The 16,601-nt window shown below is 38.0% G+C and overlaps 1 protein-coding gene across 1 annotated transcript in view; it reads left to right on the top strand.

The window, feature by feature from the left end:
• Window positions 1-16,601, top strand: part of UNC80 (unc-80 homolog, NALCN channel complex subunit) — a 219,338-nt gene that overhangs the window by 27,479 nt on the left and 175,258 nt on the right. The window contains exons 5-10 of the mRNA XM_069075228.1: window positions 5,534-5,795; window positions 7,261-7,395; window positions 8,368-8,590; window positions 9,643-9,783; window positions 12,495-12,763; window positions 15,075-15,491. Of these exons, the coding sequence (XP_068931329.1) occupies window positions 5,534-5,795; window positions 7,261-7,395; window positions 8,368-8,590; window positions 9,643-9,783; window positions 12,495-12,763; window positions 15,075-15,491 (1,447 nt within the window). The remainder of the gene's footprint in view (window positions 1-5,533; window positions 5,796-7,260; window positions 7,396-8,367; window positions 8,591-9,642; window positions 9,784-12,494; window positions 12,764-15,074; window positions 15,492-16,601) is intronic.

Raw genomic sequence — 16,601 nt, 5'->3', positions numbered from 1 at the left:
TGTGTGTGTGTGTGTGTGTGTGTGTGTGTGTGTGTGTGTGTGTGTGTTAAGTGTCTGAGGCCGGATAAGAACCCAGGTCCTCCTGACTCTAGGGCCGGCACTCTATTCACTGTGCCACCTAACTGCTCCAAAACATATATTTCTTAAAGCCAAGGACAATGGTTTTAGAACTCAAAGAATGCTTAATTGTTGCAGAATCACTTTTTCTTTTTTTATTCTTTATTATGCAGAAAGGCTCTCTGGATTGGGGAGGAGGATATATTTTAAAATAATGGTGAAGCAAAAACAAAATAAACCAATTTTTAAATTTAGAAAAAGTAAAAGGAACTCTTCTCTCAAATGCCCAGAACATTTTCTCTCATTGTCTATATCTGCATGAAACAGCAGGCAATAGTCAAATATTTTACTGGATTATATAATTAGCAGATGATAACTTTAAGTTTGCATTGACCTGTTATTAGGCAATCAGTTCTAGTCATAGTTGTCAAACTAATTAATTTGGTGAACAAAGCAATTAAGGTAGTTCTTCTGAGACAGATAGTAGCTAATTTAGGCCATTAGAGTCACAGTGGAGAGTGCTGGGTCTGAAATGAAAAAGATTCATTTTCCTGAGTTCAAATCCCACCTCAGATACTTGCTAGCTGTGAACCTAGGCAAGTCACATAACCCCATTTGCTTCCATTTCCTCATCTGTAAAATGAGCTGGAAAAGGAAATGGCAAACCACTCTAGTATCTTTGCCAAGAAAACCCCAGATGGGGTCACAAAGAGTCAGATATGATTGAAAAATGCAGCAACAAAAAGAGTACCAAATGGTAAATACCTCTCTCAGACAATTTTATTCACTCCTAAGCAATGGCTTGAATACTGTCAGAATTATGTGCACCACAGTAACAACGCATTACTTATTTATCTGGAGGCTGGAAAAGTTAAGAGGCCCCTCAAAATAGATAACTTACTATAAGGAATTGATTAGAATGATAGGATAATCACATGAAATGTTTAATAATATTAATAGCCATTGCAATGGGGTAGTGGGGATTGAAACCAATTCTTGTGAAAAATTTTCAACCTTTTCAAATATTCCTATTTTTTTTTGCCTATATATCTTCTTTGTCCTCCTTTCTCTCCTGCCTTGTATTACACTGTATACATACAATATCCTTCCTAGGAAAATCTAAATTCTTTGAGGACAGAGACTGTTGAGTTTTGTCTTTACCTAGGATACTGTTTGACAGGTACTTAACAAATGTTTGTTCATTTGCATTAAGAATACATACAAAAATCCCAGCAAACGTATTTGGATAGCAATTACAAAAAATATTTTTTTTACTAAAAATAATAGTTTCTATATTATCCTAAAGTCATTCAAAAGACAAGTGCATGAATTCCAGACGACCATTAATTCCTACACATGTAAGCAGACTGATTTCTAGCTACACTGGTTTTTTTTTTTTTTTTTGCCAATAAGTTCAGATCATAGTTACACTTCACTGAGACTTATACTTGTAGGAGCTAGGAGGAAGAGTGAACCGAGCTCTGGATGTGGAGTTGCTGAGACCTAAGTTCAAATACTACCTGATAAACTTATTAACTGTGTGACCCAGGGCGAGTGACATAGCCCAGCTTCAGTCTTCTCTCTGTAATATGGAGATTAATCACGGCACCTTGCGCACAGGGATATTGTGAACCCAAATGTGTAAAGCACGTTGTATACCATAAAGTCCTATAGAAATGTAAGTTATTATTGTTGTTGTAATTATTAGTTATTATTGTTATTCCTAGATATGTATGATATCTGCTTAAACCCTGTTTAAAGCTGCTTCTCTGATACCCGTATTTCTGTTGATGGCCCCATTTTCCACACTATCACCCAGGCTCCTCATCTCAGAGTAGTCTTTGTCTCTTTCCTCTTGTAATCACTTACAAATAATCAGATGCCAACTTCAGGTGTGTTGTTCAGTTTTTTCAGTTGTGTCTGACTCTTTGTGATCCCATTTGGAGTTCTCTTATTAAAAATAGTGGAGTGCTTTGCCATTTCCTTCTCCAGCTCATTTTACAGATGAGGAAACTGAGACAAACAGGGTAATATAACTTGACCAGCATCACATAGCTAGGACATACCTGAGGCCAGATTTGAACTCAGGAAGATGAGTCTTCCTGATTCCAGGCCCAGAACTCTATCCACTGTGCCACCTGGCCTCCCAGTTGAGTATACCTTTCCAATATCTCTTTTTATTTATTTTTGGAGGGGGGAAGGCAGGGCAATCGGGGTTAAGTGACTTGCCCAAGGTCACACAGCTAGTAAGTGTTAAGTGTCTGAGGCTGAATTTGAACTCAGGTCCTCCTGACTCCAGGGCCAGTGCTCTTACTCCCTGCACCACCTAGCCACCCCAACCTTTCCAATATCTCTGATTACCATCCCAATTTTTTGCTTTGACTACAACCAGGTTTTTTGTCAGGTGCTCATCACCTGTTAGCCTCCTGACCAATTTTTCTATCACTTCTCTCCTCTATCCTTCACAGCATTGTCAATGCAGCATTCCTAATGCACCATTTTAATCATCTCACTCCTCTCCTCTTAAAAACCTTTAGTGACTGCCTGTTACCTAACACTGGCATTCAAGGCTATCTTCAGTCTTTCTCCAGCCTATCTTTCCAGCCCTATCTCACATTATTCCTCTATATTTATTCTGCCTTACTTTCTGTATTTGTTTATCCTGCTTACTCATGTCTCCACATCTTTATTATTGCCATCTCCCATGACTATAATGGATTTCTCCACTTAAATTTTCTCAGAGCACTTCGCAGTTCTCTGTTGCTCAAATAATAACAGCAGGCATTTATACAGACCTTTAAGTTTTGAAAAGCGCTCACATATCACATTTGACTGCCATTTTTCTTCATGTTCTATTGTGTCTCTTATTTTAAAAATAGCTAGAAGAAGGTCTCTGGTGCATCAGGGTAGATCATCATTGGAATATTTATGGAAAGATTTGGATAAAATTGGCAAATGATTAAAAAAAAGCACAGATAGACTGGAGTCTACGTGGATGAAGGGAATACTTACATTGATAAAAATCATAGATCCATTGTAATTATTAAATTATAAATCCTTAAGGACAGAGACTATGTCTCATTTCATTTTTGTTTTATCAGTGCAGTGTACATAGTAGGTACCAAATAAATTCTTATTAAATTGAATTGAAAAGCAAACCAAAATAATGAATGTCAAAGAAAACTCTTCAAGGCCTTATAGTAAATTAAAAACATGAAAGGTGTGATATTACTTCATCTAGTGCAGAGAGGTGATCTTTGGTTTGATTTAGCTATAGCCAAGAAGTTCCATATCACAGCTATGTGTACAGAATACCAGATGCCAGAGACAATTTAAAAATTCAACCTGGTAGCCAGGGTTTTTTTATTGACAGGATAGTAAATGTTTGGATGTTTATAATCATCTGAATGTGAGGTGGTTGGTATTTAAAATTTTATTCAAATGTTTGTTATTGTGTGGATATAGTCTTGGCCTGGTGAAATATTCTCTGGAGATGGGAGAGAGAGAGAGAGAGAGAGAGAGAGAGAGAGAGAGAGAGAGAGAGGGCGGGGGGAGAGAGGGAGAGAGAGAGGGAGAGAAAGAGATGATTAACCTATGACGAAAAAGTGAGATAGCATATTATAGTGGCTAGAAATCCTTGAAGCAAAGAGTATATAGGTTCAAGTCCTAAACCTGACATATACTCTGTGTGATTCTGAGAAAGGACTTAACCTGTCCATACTCCAGGTAATATACTCTGTTATTCTAAACTACAGAGAAGGTGCCAGCCCACTTGTACAGATAGACAAAGTTTCCTCATCTGGGAGTTCCCTGCAACAATGAAATCATAGATCTAGTTCCTATCCTTGATTTATAATATGTGCTATTCATTTGCTAAAAATAGTCCTTTAAGTATGGGAAATTAGGCTAATTGCCTAACATTCCCTTCCTTTGAAGGACTCATAGTTCCTAGAGGCCATCTTGATACCAAGAAAGATGTAAGATTCCAAGCCAAAGTCATGGGACTGGGCCTGCCCACTTCTATATTCCCTCCTTAGACTACTTCCCTCTTATGACTTCTTCCCTTCAAGTCTCGGGATTCTAATCTGATATAACTTGTATAGAAATGTGGTGTGGGGATAGACATTGAGGTAAGGGTTCAGGGATTTGGGGTGTTTTTATTTGTCCTGTTTCTAAATGCAAAATGTGCTTGATTCTAGAAAAAATAATTTTGGTCTATACCCTTAGTAAAGACAAGAGTCTTTGATATGGATGCTTGAGTTTGTTTTTAGGGGTAGATGACGTCCACCTGACATAAAAAGAACTCTCAAAAGTACCAACAACAAGAGTCTTTAATCAAGACTAGGGAATTGCAGTCTGGGACACCCTGGAGTACTAGAGTTTTTAATAATTAATAATAATTTAAATATGCTTCCATAGAGAGGGAATATCATGGAAGGTTCAGCTTTGACTATCTGTTACAAAAGTTATTTTTCATAACAACCAAAAGTTCATAGAGAAGACTGGGGAGGCTCATGAAGTATTGACATCCAGACAGAACAGTGGATTCCAGATGCAGTAATGGGTGGTTTCCAAAGAGATCACAAGACCATCTCCAGCTAGTTTGAACCCTCAGGTGGCCCTTCTAATGGCTGCATTTGATGAGGAAAACCCATCATAACTATGTTCTCTGGCTGAAAGACCTAATGTCAAAGAATTAAGAAAATCTGAACAGAGTTTGTAATGTGTTTTAATTAGCTAGAATAGGATGAGAGCATACTGAAGAACAATTAAATCTAGAATGTGACTTTCTGTTAGTATTTCCTGGGTGCACCAGAAATCTATCCCATTGCAAAGTGGAGATGGTTCCAAATTTATCATGCAAGCTATGTTTGAAACTTGTTGAGGTTGTGTGAGGCATATGGTTAAGTTGGACTTTGCTAATTTAAGATTAGTAATGATCACCCTTTGTCTTGGAACCTTTAGCTAATAAGGTTGAATTCAAGAGGTCTTACCAGATTCTCCCAAATATTAATCCCCTACTCCCTGAAAAATCACTTTGTATTTATTTTAATGTGTCTTGATTTACTTATCTGTGATTAAGGACAGGGGTTCTTAATCCTCCTAGGACAGGGTTTCTTAACCTGTGGATTTTGAATTTTTTAAAATATCTTAATATAATTGGTTTCCTTTATAATTCTATGTCTTTTATTGTATTTGTTTAAAAATACTCTGTGGTTTCCATAGGCGTCACCATATTGCCAAAGGGTCCATGATACAAAAAAAGAAATAGATGAGTGAATACATGAATGAGGGAATAGATAAATAAATGAACAAATGAAATTAGAACCCCCTGTCCTAGGAAAATGTAAGCTCCTTCTGGACAGAGGTTATTTGTCCTTGTATGCCAAGCCCCTGGCTCAGTGCATGACACATGACAGTATTTTCCTAAATGTCTATTGACTGATTGCTGATTGGCTGATTTGATTTGGAACAGAGCTTCCCTGGTGATACCTCCTTGTCAAAGGTCCCGCTACGCCACCTACTTTGATGTCGCGGTGCTTCGCTGCCTGCTCCAGCCCCATTGGTCAGAGGAAGGCACTCAGTGGTCCCTGATGTATTATCTGCAGAGATTAAGGCACATGTTAGAAGAGAAGCCAGAAAAGTCTCCAGAGCCAGAAATTCTGCACCTTCCCAGACCCCGCAGCAGTTCAATGGTGGCAGCAACTCCTTCACTAGTGAACACTCATAAGACCCAAGTAAGAACAATTCTTCCTCCTTCATTACATTCTACAGCACTGGCTTTACAAACTACTAACCATTTTTTTCTGTTTTTCTGAAAATGGCTATCATTTGTTTGAGGGCATATTACAATTGGAGGATTACCCTGAAATTTTTATTCTTCCTCTGTCTTTTGCTCTAGACTTTTGGCCTTTTTACTATTCTTTTCCAATGAATTGAGTCCTCAAATAAGAAGGAAAAAAATAAATATATATGTATATACACACACATATAATATATACACACACATACGTATGTGTGTATGTGACTATTAAATTAACTAACATACATTTAAGCCTCTATTGATTCAGAATGGAATGTTCTACTACAGAAAATCTTCTGGTTAACTGATAACATATATATCACAATTAAATAGGCAACTTTCAAAGCATTTGAAAACAGTAAAAATAATGATAATGATTCATATTTATGAACCTGTTAATATTTACAAGTCACTTTCCTCACAAATTCGTGACATATCAGCAAAATTTATTGATGCCATTTTAAGGATGAGAAAACCTACACTAAAGTAAGTTTAAAGTGACTTTCCCAGGGTCCAATAAATACAAAATGTTATACTTGCACTGAATGTTAACAACTTGATTTTTGTAGTGCTTCTTGTTTATCACTAAGAAACATTAATAATCATTATATGGGCCTATAGATATAGAAAAAATATACAGAGTATCTACCCTCACCCAATGACAGATACTGAAATTTGTTAAAATGAACCCACTAGATTATTTACTTATCTTTTACTATAAAAGTAACAAAGTACAGAAAGTTTGATGTAGTATGAAGGGGCTCATGGGAACATAATTTCAGAGCTTGAAGGGACCTGAGAAAACATCTGATCCCACCCTTTCATTGTACAGATAAAAATCTATCTATCTGAACTGTCTAATATTTCAAATTACAGATAATTGAAAGTAACATTGAAAAAATACTAGCATGTGGATATAGTTACAGAATTATGAAGGCAAAGATTGAAAGAGTAATTAAATAGAAGAGGATTCTGAATTAGCAAAAATATGCACTTGCAACTGCTGGAAAATAATTCTAGCCAAAGTAAGTAGTTATTTGGATGAATCATTGCAGTGAAAAGCCTTCATTGCACCTAAATGTCTTAGTTTTCCATTTTAATACAACCAGGAAATGAGACTCCCAGGCTTCTAGAATATATAGCATTACAGTCTGATTGGCCCCAAAAAACTAGGACACAAAGTTGACAATGCATGAAATAAGGTCTCCTTACAATGACGAAATGCAGTAGTTATGAAACGTCAAAGTTTAAAGTTCAGTACTTAACAGGCAATTTAAAAGCAAATAACCCCAAAACTAACCACAAATAACACCTCAAGAAGAACTACATTATCTTAATCCTGCTTTCAGGAAGTATCTGTTGGTTTGATTTTGCTGCATCTGCCTTTATTGTTTTTCAAGGATCTCACCATGAAATGTAACGAGGAGGAAAAATCTCTGAGTACAGAGGCCTTTTCCAAAATGTCCTTGACCAACTTGCGCAGATCTGCAGTTCCAGATCTCTCATCAGACTTGGGCATGAACATTTTTAAGAAGGTGAGTGAAGCTACCAGAGATATCCAATGTATTGGTGATGAAAAAAAAAAAAACTTAACTGGGTACCTGGTCAGAGGCAATATTGTCCAATGGAAAGAGTACAGATGACCCTACGGAAAATGATAGTTCTGGGGTGGCTAGGTGGCACCGTGAATAGAGCAGCGGCCCTAGGGTCAGGAGGACCTGAGTTCAAATCCCATCTCAGATTCTTAACACTTACTAGCCATGTGACCTTGGGCAAGTCACTTAACCTCGGTTGCCCTGCCCTCCCCCTTCAAAAAAAAAAAGGAAAAAGAAAAGGAAAAAAAGAAAGAAAATGATAGTTCTAATTTTGTTGAATACTATTATTTGTATTGTTATGACAATTAATGGGTTTAGTTTTTTCCCCCAGTGGAGCTAATTGTCTTCAAGGTAGTCATTTATTGTATCTCACCCAGTTCGCCTTGTGACTGTCACATATTTTCAAATTAACTGACTTCATGGTTCTAAACCTTAGCTTTATTGCTATTGTGTTCTGCTCAATTGGACTGACAGACCTTAAGTATAAATGAGTGGAAAAAATTACCTGTGTCTATCCTTGTTCATTATTTTTAGGCAGTAGGCAGCATTCCAGGAAAAGAACAGACAATGAGTCACTGGTGTCCAAAATAGAGCAAGGGAAGACACATGCCAGTCAATTCCTCAACGAAAGATACATGTCTTCTTCCCTTGTGCTATTTTGGATAGCATCAATGGTTTACTCTGTGTCTATCCCTTTCCTGGAATACTGCCTGCCTTTTACTGCCAGTTTTAAGGTCTCTGGATAATTGAACTGTGTGTAATCTTTCCTGTGATCTTCTCTCTCCCTCCCTCTACCCCCCTCTCTCCCTCCTTCCTCTCTCTCTCTCTCTCTTTCTATCTCTCTCTGTCTCTTTCTTTGTCTCTCTCTCCCTCTCTCTCTGTCTCTGTCTCTTGTCTCTTTCTGTTTTGTAGTTTAAAAGTCGCAAGGAAGATCGAGAACGAGAACGCAAAGGTTCTATCCCATTTCACCACACAGGGAAGAGAAGACAGCGTCGAATGGGGGTACCTTTCCTGCTCCATGAAGATCACCTGGATGTGTCCCCCACACGCAGCACCTTCTCATTTGGGAGCTTCTCTGGGCTTGGAGAAGACAGACGTGGCATTGAGAAAGGAGGCTGGCAAACCACCATATTAGGTGACAGCAAGGCTTATGTGGTTTTTTTGATGTTCCCATCTAGTGCTGCAAAAATACAGATATTCAAGGTCTTTTTTAAGGAGCTAAGCTAAAGATCTTGAACTGAAATACAAGTCCGAAGTATAAAATAATCCCATGTCTTCACAACCAAAACAGAGTATAGGCAATTGTCTAGGATTTTTCTTTGAGGGAACTGTTTAACTGCAAATTGTCAAGTCACTTGGTACTAGAGGCCTACTATTAAAGTGCTCCAAAGGCCCAAGGTACATTGGATCTTAATGTAGGCCAATAACACTGACATATACAAATACCTTTTTTTTAATAATGTAATAATGGAGACAATAAAGGAAGTGAAGGATAGAGAGGTCAGTTGAGGTTTCAGAATTAGGAAAACTTGTTCCTAAACAGTTCCTAACATGACATATCGACTATGTGCCCGTGGGTAAGTCATTTGGCTCCTTTGTGCCCTGAGGAAACTCTCAGAAACTATAAATTGCAGACGAGTTACTGATCTGCATAGGCTAAGGCACTTTCCTCACCAGGAATTTCCCCACCTGTGAAATTACTAGCCCAAATTAAAATAATAATAATAATAACATCAGCTGACATTAAGCACCAATAGTTGGGGGTGGCTAGGTGGCACAGTGAATAGAGCACCGAACCTGGAGTCAGGAGGACCTGAGTTCAAATATGGCCTCAGACACTTAATACCAAAAAAAAAAAAAAAAAACCAAACCAGTTACCCTTGGGAAAACACTTAAACCCCAAGGCCCCCCCAAAAAAAAAAAAAAAAAAAAAAGAACCGATAGTTGGCCTATTGTAGAACAGGTGGCTGCTGAATCTGCATTAGATTGGATTTGTACTGTCCTCAGATAGCTTCTTATAGAAGCTAAATGTTAAAGAGAATAAAACTCTGTGGTTCAGTAAAGCTCTATCCCCTTCTCACTACTCCTACCTCCTCCTACGTCTTCTTTCAGAGATGAAGGATCATGAAGTAGCAAAACAGAATCTTCTACAATTTCTAAAACCCTCTTTTTGTTCGTTCACCTTAGGCAAGTTCACCAGACGGGGAAGTTCTGATGCTGCCACTGAAATGGAGAGTCTTAGTGCCAGGCACTCCCACTCCCATCACACGCTGGTCAGTGACTTACCGGATCACTCAAACAGTCATGGAGAGAATACCGTCAAGGAAGGTATGTCCTATACAGAAAAGGAGAGCCAAAGGAAGTGAGAGCTGAGGGGAGTTGTAGCCCTTTTCTATTTCTGAATTGTTCGGATGTAAATGCCTTCAGTGAAAATGCCTTCTTCTGTGCTATGTTTACGTACATCTCACAAGCATTCATCTTAAAAGGATTCCTACCCTGCATCTCCCTAGTAATAGCTACTTAATAGCATCTGCCAAAGCTAGAAGCACAAAGTCAAAGACTTTATGTAGCCAATGAGAATAGAGCTAAGACACAGAGACTAATATTTCCTACATGAGTACTAGCTAGGAATATTTCTACGTGGAGCAAAAATACCTGGGGGGAGGTAGAGTAAATGGTGGTAGATAGTCAGACCAGAGGTGTGGTCACACTCTGACACACTGGGGATAGTATCTAAGGGAGGGATATCCCAGGAAGCATCTGGGACCAGTGAAGAACCTCTGGGTAATAGTAGGGGTGGCTACAGAGAGAAAGCTTGATACCTGGAGGTTGGCACTTTGGGGCAAATAGGGCAAAGGCCCTATTTGATTCATGCACTTTTCAACTTTGTTCTCTAGGGCGATAAAATGGAAATGCGAAGGCTTTTACCTTAAAGTGAAAGCACACAAAGTAAGCTTGGCTGCTAAGAAATGAATGTGCATCATGGCATACCCCCATACTACTGGCACGTCTGACCTCTTTTACTCTATTCTAGTTTGCTAAGTGATTCAATAGTGGTTTAATACCTTCCATCAAGACATTTGTTTCCAATCACTCTCAACTTCTAAAAAGTCTTTCAACTTTAAAAAGTCTTTCTTTAATGTTAACTAAACCACACTGGTAAATAACTGTGATTTAGAAGGACAAAATAGATATGGTCAGAATGAAATATTTGAGCTTAAACGGATAAAATTTGGATATATGTATTCAGTCAGTGATCCAGAAGTGGCTAAAACTGATCAATTGTGATGAGGGAAACCAATTAATATTGGAGAATCACAAAATGTTAGTTAGAAAAGATCTTACAGGTCATCTGGAGGAGATATAGATGTTCATACATGAACAAGATGCCCTCTAGAAATACCTACCGAGGGGTGGGTAGGTGGTGCAGTGAATAGAGCACCAGCCCTGAAATCAGGATGGACCTGAGTTCAAATCTGACCTCAGACACTTAACACAAAAACTAGCCATGTGACCTTGGGCAAGTCACTTAACCCCAATTGCCCTCCAAAAAGCAAAAAAAAAAAAAAAAAAAAAAAGAAATACCTACCAAGTGTCCATCTAACTTTTACTTAAAGCACTTCAGAAAGGGCATGCCCACTTCCTTCTGAAGCATATTGTCCACTTGTGTAGTTATTGAGTTTGATTAGTTTTTTCCCCTTACCTTGAGCCTAAATGAGCCTCTTTGCAATTCCCACACATTGAACATAATTCTGCCCTCTAGGGTCAAGTAGAACAAAGCTACTTCCTTTAAATACTATCATATCCCATCTAAGTATCCTTGTCTGGAGGGGTAATAGTAAAATGATTTGTAATTACGATTCAATCATGGTTTATTATTTGATTTGATATTTAAAATTTATGCTAATTTTTAGAATATTGTTATAATTTTTAAAATACATTTATAATATATAATTCAATAAATCTTTAGCATTAAGTACCTCCTCTGTACTAAGCACTGTACTAGGTAATGTGAAAATACTAATCAATCCACAAGCATTTAATAAGTGCCTTCTATGTACCAGACACTGTACGAGGTATTAGAGATGCAAAATCAAAAGTGAAACAATCCCTATCCCCAAGGAACTTATTTCTATTAAGAAATAATAGATACAAAGAAGAACAATGCACAGTCTCTGCCTTCATAGAGTCTAAGAAGGAACATGTCATCTATACAAATAAATATAAGGCAGGATGTAAAAGTGTAATGAAAACCTCAGACTGTGTTCTCTGGGAGTTCAAAGCAGGAAACTTCTAATAGGGAATCACTGAAATAGGATTTAAGACTGGAAGACAGGGGTCCCATGCAAGAAATCGCTTTTGATATGGGCTCTCAAAGGCAGGTGGGAATTAGAGACAAGGGGGGGGGTGTATGTTTGGGAGGCAGATGATGGTATATAAACAAAGACCCCAAAATGGAAAAAGGTGAGATATGTTCAAGTACCGTTGAGAGGTCTACCATTAAGTATGGAAAGAAAAGTAGAGGGAGATAAGCCTAGAAAGTTATACTGAGTCCAGTGTGGTACCAAATTTTATGCACTCCCTGGCAGTGCTCAGCAGCATAAAAGCAGGAGTGAAGATAAGTGGGTAGATAGAGTTGGGCACTGGTGAGGTGTTTAGTTAGGGTGGAAGGACAAGAAATCCAGTGTTAGAGATAAATGGATTATTTCAATATAATGATTCCATGTGTATTTTTCCATATTTTATTTTGTGGATTCAAAAACATTATTCTCAGAAGACCATAGATTTCACTAGACTGCTAAGGGGATCCATGATGCAAGAAAAAGTTAGGGATCTCTGCTTTATGTATTGGCATTTTTAATAGTGATGATATCTTTGTGACTTCTGTGGTGGTTTAGGCCAGGTTCAATATTGTAGCAAGAAATCAGGAATCTATGAAGCTAGAACTGTGATGATCATGATCATGTTTAATAATTCTGGGTAAGAAATAATGTTGTGGGCTAAGAAGGGATGCTAAGACTTTGTTCTCCTTTTCCCAGTACGATCCCAGATCTCCACCATCACAGTGGCAACCTTCAACACTACCCTGGCATCATTCAATGTGGGCTATGCAGACTTTTTCAGTGAGCACATGAGGAAGTTATGCAACCAGGTGCCTATCCCAGAGATGCCCCATGAACCTCTGGCATGTGCCAATCTACCCCGAAGCCTGACTGACTCCTGCATCAATTACAGTTATTTAGAGGATACTGAGCACATTGATGGGACCAACAATTTTGTGCACAAGAATGGCATGCTGGATCTTTCGGTAAGGAGCAAAAGATAAAACTTTTTCATGTTATAAAGTGACAGATGAGCATTTCATTATGTTATAATGGTTAATTATGTTATAAAGTGAGCAAATAACTATTCTTTTTGTCATTGCTATGTTAGCTGCCAGAAGTAAAGGGATAAGTGTGAATTTCAAAGAAATTTTTTTTACAAAACTGCTTCACACCATGTAGAATATTTATATTACAGAAAACTTTAAGTATATGTGATTTCATCAGTGTCCAGAGAGGACTAGCCTTCAAGGAAGAAAGACTTGGATTCAAGTTCTGCCTTTGACATATACACTAACTATGGGACCAGAAACACATCTCCTGGCAAGCTCATAGTGGGTGGCACATAGTAAGCACTTAATAAATGCTTATTGACTGACCAACAGACCTAATATCTCAGTGTCCCAGACAACTCTCTGAGACTTGAATTATCAGGATTGTCAATCTGTACTAGAGGAGGGAGTTTCTGTACTAGGGAGTCCGTATGCAATCTAGAAATGTAGTTATAGACAGAGCTTTACATATATTTATATATTTATATATAGATATATTCATGTACTTGTGTGTTTGTGGGTGTCTAGGGTGTTCCAAATTCTTAGTACAGTTTTAAGCTATTAAAACTCATAATTGCACTAAGATTTTTAGGATGCTGGATGAACAGAGATTGATTGTGTATATGATATGTATATGTATGCATATGTCTATATGCATATAGACATATGCTTGTGTGTATGTATGTATGCATATATGCATACATATATGGATATTACTTATAATAGTTTAGAGAGAGGTGGCCTCCAAATTTAGAAGATCTTGGTTCAAGTCCTTCAGTGTGACTACAAGCTACTTATCTATCTATCTATCTATCTATCTATCTATCTATCTATCTATCTTTTCATTTATTTATTTGTTTATTTGCTTTTTGGAGGGGGAAGGTAGGGCAATTGGGGTTAAGTGACTTGTTCAAGGTCACATGGCTAGTTTTTTTTGTGAGTGAAGTGTCTGAGGTTGGATTTGGACTAAGGTCCTCCTGACTCCAGGGCCAGTGCTGTATTCACTGCACCACCTAGCCACCCCACAAGCTAATTATTTAACTTTTTATTGGATCAGACAACTATCTCTGACTATAAACTGCAGAGAAACTGATCAGTATTAGTGAAAGGAGTCTTCTGACCTGTTCTCTCTGACAATGAAGTCACAGATACAGTCTTCCCCACCCCCAAAAGAGGCATATAAATGAAAATTATACATGTATATTATGCATGTTTTATCTGCATCTGTGTCTATATCTATACCTATCTATATTCATATCTATATCAATCTATATCTACTATATTTTTGTTGTTCAGTCATACAGTTGTGTCCAACCCTTCAGGATGTCATCTAGGTGTTTGGGGTTTTTTTTTTGGTGAAGATAGTAGATTGGCTTGCCATTTCCTTCTCCAGTGGATTAAGACAAACAGAGATTAAGTGACTTGCCCAGGGTCACATAGCTAGTAAATTTCTGAGGCTGGATTTGAGCTCTGGTCCTCCTGACTCCAGGCCCTATACTCTATTCACTGAGCCACGTAGGTGGTATACCTAGTAGATAGATGCATGGGTGGAGATATATGTATGTGTGTATGTATATATGCATGTGTATACATGTATAGATATATACACATATACATATATGTCCACCTATACCTATATCTACTTATATATTTATCTCTATTCTGGCTTTGATGACTAAATGCAGGAAAAGACTTAAGAACTAATTTTTACTTAGAGAACTTGATAAGTCTACTGATACTCTGTCCCAGAAGACCCATCAGAAGAAGAAAAAGAAAAATGTCCTTTGTACCTTCCAGATATTTTGGGAAAGCTTAGTAGAATAGTATCAATAATACAGTTGATGTTCTTTGGAACATATATACTCCATGATGTTTTGTTGACTAATGAAATACTTTTAAAACACAACATCATAAAAAGAGCCTAGGCATGGCACTCTGCAAAAGGTCATATCAACCCTGCCCAACACTACTTGGACACTGGACAAATTTATAAACCATGAAGAATTCTTAACTCAGAACTATGTTAAGGGAAATTAACAAAATCCATCCCCCTTAGACTGTGAGTTCCTTGAGAGTAGGGACTGTTTTGTATTTTTTCCCTTTAATGTTATTTATATCCTCAGTCCTTAGGACAGTGCCTGGTACATGGCAGGAACTTAATAAAGATTGATGGACTGTTTGGCCCAATTGGAATAATTCAGGTTATTCAGTCATTTTGTAAGAGGTTTGCTGGTTTTCTTCTCAGGTGATTCTGAAGGCTGTTTATCTTGTCCTAAATCATGACATCAGCTCTCGCATCTGTGATGTGGCCCTGAACATTGTCGAGTGCTTGCTCCAGCTTGGCGTGGTCCCCTGTGTAGAGAAGAACAGAAAGAAAAGTGAGAACAAGGAAAATGAGACTTCAGAAAAGAGACCGAGTGAAGGAAACTTTCAGCTCAAAGGACCTTCTGGAAGTACAACCTGTGGATTTGGGGGTCCCTTGGTTAGTGGAACTGGAGATGGAGGTGGAGAAGAAGGTGGAGGTGGTGATGGAGGAGTTGCTGGAGGTGATGGAGGAGGAGGAGGAGGAGGAAGCGGAGGTGGAGGAGGAGGAGGAGGAGGAGGAGGAGGTGGAGGAGGTGGAGGTGGCCCTTACGAAAAAAATGATAAGAACCAAGAGAAGGTATGGTTGAATTCCCTTCAAGTCATATTCAGATATAATCTCTCATTTATGTTCACTACTTGTTGGCAAAATGTCTATTGAACTAGACCAATAACTATTGACTACTTGTGGGGGAGAGAGGATAATTGGGTCTGAATATATTATTTCACCAATTGAATTTAATAATCATTTGTTAAATGCCAGGCACCATGCTAATGGTGATATAAAGTCAAAAAATGAAAACAGTCCTGGTCCTTCAAGGGACATTCTACTAAAGACACTCCACGTGTGGAAACTCCCTCTACTGATGTATTTTGGGAACTCTTCTGTAATTTATAGTCCTTAACAATTGCCTGGGACATGAAATTTAAGGGACTTGTCTGCTGTCATTCTGGCTACTAGCTAATAAATAAGTGGTCTATGGAGAAAATGGGCCTTTGATTTTTCCAAAGACAACTCAGTAAATTATTTAGATGAAATTCTGAATTCTAAATTTTAAAAGTGTTGCCAACCAGACAGTGTCAGCCACAGAATGCCTTCCTATTGCATTGCATGAGAATGTTGTCATAAATCACACATGCTCCTATTTTTATGGACTGCTAAACCCCTGAGAGTTTTTTTTCCTTTAGCATATTCTGGACCATGGCTAGTTCAAACAAATCCAAAAATGCATCAATTTGCCCTTTCTTACTACCTTTTTTTCCCCCAATTCAGGGCACCCTTTAGGAGCCATTGACAATCATTGTCTTAAGAAATTCTCTCTAGGCAAAGGGGAAGAGAATTCATCTACTCACCCAATGGTTGCTGCTCCATTCTGTTATCAAACTCAGTGTGTTCCTCTAGCCTTGGGAATTAAAACCTTGTTAGATACTATTGAACCTAATTCCCATGTCTTGGAGACACCATTTCTAACTCCAATTTATGCATTAGCTTCCTTTTTCCGTTTGGATTTTAATTTAATAGCCAAAGGATACAACTTTCACATTCCTTGTGCAAATTCTGATTCATAAGTCTGTTCAGGAATAGTTCAGGATTTATACAATATTTACTGCTGATGCATACTGTGATCTATGATCTAAAATAGTGATTCATTCTCTCTCTCTCTCTCTCTCTCTCTCTCTCTCTCTCTCT

This window comes from Petaurus breviceps, unplaced genomic scaffold, assembly GCF_028583685.1.
Source record: "Petaurus breviceps papuanus isolate PSGF00001 unplaced genomic scaffold, PetGlider_PUasm1.0 90903, whole genome shotgun sequence".
Classification (NCBI taxonomy): domain Eukaryota; kingdom Metazoa; phylum Chordata; class Mammalia; order Diprotodontia; family Petauridae; genus Petaurus; species Petaurus breviceps.
Note: the sequence above shows the minus strand (reverse complement) of the source record. Positions and strands in the feature narration are given on the sequence as shown.